Genomic DNA, 3,969 nt, shown 5'->3' with positions numbered 1-3,969 from the left:
CGTGTAATGGATTGTACTTATTTACGTTCACGGTCAAATTTAGAATATACAATAGTTCACCCGTTATCGCGCTCCTGAAATTCCTCTGGCGATGTGATGATATCAGGATAGGCTCGATAACACGCGACGTGTACCACTCTTCTAAATCAGATGAATGAAAGAGTTCATAATTTTTTGTATTAACACTTTTATTTAACACACACCTGAATATGAATTCACCATTAAGCGCGATGTTTATCTTAAGGTTATCATGTCTCTGCAAACGTATCATACGCTTAAGCACTCTCACATCTTCAAGGAATTGGCGAGGTTCGATGTGTCCAGATTTATCACGGCACCGGTTAGTATATGGCTTTCAAATGTCATTTCGATTTCACGCCATCGGAGTTCCACGCTGTACTCGGCATCCATTTGCATGAATCTTCCGCGCACCGAATTCTTTAAACTTTCAAGCCGCAATACGAGCGATCAGTGATTGTCTATTACCGATAATCCTGGACGATTAACATGATTCTGATTTTCCAAAGATTCGATGAAATTATCATAACATTGTTCTTATGCAAGAAACTCTTCTCGTATGTTCAATCGAATGGCTTGCGTCATCAAATCACGCTCTGTTCGCTCCATATTAAAATGTACTCTTTTCATAATTTTTCCGCTAAAAACTTTGAGGAAAATTAAGGACTCTAATATAGTACTCTCAAAAAACAACTTCGAACTCAACTGTTAACTCTGTGTATCTTTTTCGTCTTACATAGCATGGGAGTTGGCATTATTTGGTAAGTTGCAAGTTCTAATATGTTTCCGAAGGTAATTTTATCGCAGTCATGAAGCCAAAAATATTTTGAAAAGAGAACATGGGAACAGACATGCTTTAGTATCGATAGCACTGATTCTTTAGATAAAAAAAAGATTCGATATCGTTAAAGTTATTCTTTCTATATGTGCATCATTGCATTGTTTAACGTAGATTTAACGGTAGTTATATTGAAAATTAACTCGTATATTTTTTTAAGATAAGTAAAATTTCCACATTTAATACATTATCTAAAAACTCTTTTTTCTTTGAAAAAGATAATGAGAACAGATTTATTGTCGTCGGCGCCAATCTCTTAGATAAAAAAAAGATTTGATATCATTAGAGTGCATTCTTCATTCATAGTATTAAGTATCCTTCAATCATGTTGTGATTGTTCTTCGAAATATAATATGTATAAAAAAATATCTCCATTTTTTGAGATGTGGACAGGAACACGGGTGATACTTCTTTATGAAAGCAGTATTATTCGTGTCTTCAACCGTGTTGTTTATGCTGGATCTCGAACATTGCATTATGAGCATACGAGTCACTGGATAGTGCAGGACGTAAAGTTAAATTGAAAAATTTCGACAATTTATGACTATTATATTCGCCAAAACTCCACTATTAATAAATGTGATGCGTTAAAAAAATTGCGTGAAATTTATGATGAAGTAGTAGAGTGTATAGTATAACGCTATTGATAAAATTGTATACTCTAAATTGTAAACATTATCATTTTTAAAGTAAGAAATAAATTAAAATTTTCGTAAAAAGTTTCGTAAAAAAAAATGTATAATATAATATAATACTTAAATATATTACTCTACTTTTAATGTCTCTACTTCTTCTATTTCTTCTTTCTCTATCTTACTCTACTTTTAAAATTATTTTCAGACTCCTTTCTCTTTGCCTCTATTCAGCGATTTAGAAATTAGTGTGATAAGAAGGCGCTCGGTTTTTCTTCAAATAAGTTAATCAAATTATTAAAATAAAAATTGAATAATAAAAAATTATAATAAAAAATTATAATCTCTTTTTTTTCTCCACAATCTTAAAAATTTTGTTTCGCTCCCTTCTATTATCTGATTGTCACATTACTTCGAAATTTGTACATTCCTATTCGCGTTTTCCTTATCGCGAGTGGAAACGAGTTTTTTCCCCTTTCTTTGTAATTAAGAATCTATCAATAATAGCTGTTCAGTAGTAGTATGTATATAGTTCAATAAGTGTTCGAGTTACTAAATAATAATTTTAATAATGAATCGATAATTAGGAACGCTTGGTTATTTGTGTACCTGCGTGCGTACGTGTGTGTGCGCTTATCGAGAATGAGGCTTTCTGGCACCTGATTGACCGATAGCGACGCGACTCTATCATCAGGGCGTCTAGAGCCTTCTCGGTGACGGTTCTCCTCAGTGGTCTCCTTTAGCGATTTTTTTCCTTGCTGGCAACCGAATGAGGCAGCTTTGATACAATCAACGCACACAGACAGAAAATAAATAAAAATAAATTTAAGGTGACGCCTGAACGGTAGCATCCGCACACCTGTTGCCAGCCCTCGCGAGCCGGGAGAACCTAGGATCCACTCGACTTATCCGCGACAAAGTGACGGACGTCACAACATAAAATTTTGTGGAATTTAACTTGGCAGTTGTTGATATCAAATCTTTTATATAAATAATACATGTATGTAAATAACAGAGATAGACTCGAGTCTTATTTTTTAATTTAATAGATTTAACTCGATTCATCACTACTGTAGCATTTGGATTTTAATTTTTCATTTAGTACATTTTCTTCAAGGAATAATTTTTGACAGTGAATTAAAGCTGTCATTACTTGGATTGCAATAAGAAGATCTCCAATAAAAATATCCTTGAAGAATAACTAAAAACTATCATTAGTTGAATAAATATCGACAATAGGAGACCCATATGTTGTCAAGGTCATGACTCTGAGTTCCTTCCAACAAAAGACCTCGCACTAATTTTATATAAAATTGGGTCCCGGTGAAATCAAATAGTTTTCTTATATATTATAGCTTATAACTTGATAAAACAAAACATAGTTTTAGCGCAAAAAAATGAACAGTTTTCGTGTTTGATTCACCTACAATTGCTGACATATTTCCATAAAATACCATATCTATCTACCATATCTACTATAAAATACTCAATAACTTCTAAACGGTTGACCTAAAAGATAAAATTATAATGTTTTGAAAAGGTTTATAAAGACTATAAGACAAGGACTATAAGAAAATGAAAGAAAAAATGGGGGGAAGGTCTCACTTAAAAAATCCGAGATGATTTTGTCCTATCTTGGCGACATTACCCAAGTCAAACTAACGAAGCCATCGGCTATATATAGGCCTTTTTAAATTCTAAAATTTTTATCTAAAACATTTCTTTTGTAAAATTTATATAGTATTTAGATATTTTGCTGTCTCAGAACATTTTATGTTCCTTATATGATTATATATAGTGCCATATAATTACATACTATTATATATAACCAGGATATATATACATATGTAAAACAATACTTTGTTACAGAATACGTAATGTACAATAATGTCGTATCGTAATCCAGGATCAACGATATGGATATGGTAGGAATCTGGCCCCGTGTGTGCGTGCATATGCGATATGTAATTATATTATTTAATAAAAAATTAATTGTTTCTCAATTATTTATTAAATTATTTTTATCATTCTTGATAATTACATTACATATTCCGTAACAAAGTATCGTTTTATATATGTATACATTTTGGACACATCCTTTTATACATCCTCCTCCATCTATAATCCTCTGAAAGGATGTGGTGACTTCTATCATATGCCTGTGGTGCGCACGCTGATTGTACACAGTATCATAAGGGACGTATAGTTTAATATCGATTCCGAACGACGATTTTGTTTATAGAAGTGCACATGGCAAGGATACTCTCAGTGGTTTGTCATTGCCTGCAGAGAGGAGCAAAGAACGTACGAAAATTTTACGATTCTGCTCGGGATCTCTGGCATAGCAGTCTCGTACGCTGCGTCTAGCTATGCCACGTTCGCGCTACACGCCACGCTCGCTTTATACATAATAATATGTAATTATATGTGGGATATAACTATATATATATATATATATATATATATATATGTAGCACTATA

The 3,969-nt window shown here is 32.7% G+C and overlaps 1 protein-coding gene across 1 annotated transcript in view; it reads left to right on the top strand.

The window, feature by feature from the left end:
• Window positions 1-250: 250 nt before the first annotated feature.
• Window positions 251-3,969, top strand: part of LOC105623868 — a 95,530-nt gene continuing 91,811 nt past the window's right edge. Inside the window, 1 exon segment of the mRNA XM_012205241.1 lies at window positions 251-340. Coding sequence (XP_012060631.1) covers window positions 251-340 — 90 coding nt within the window.

The sequence above is a fragment of the Atta cephalotes genome (genome assembly GCF_000143395.1).
Source record: "Atta cephalotes unplaced genomic scaffold scaffold00066, whole genome shotgun sequence".
Lineage (NCBI taxonomy): Eukaryota > Metazoa > Arthropoda > Insecta > Hymenoptera > Formicidae > Atta > Atta cephalotes.
Note: the sequence above shows the minus strand (reverse complement) of the source record. Positions and strands in the feature narration are given on the sequence as shown.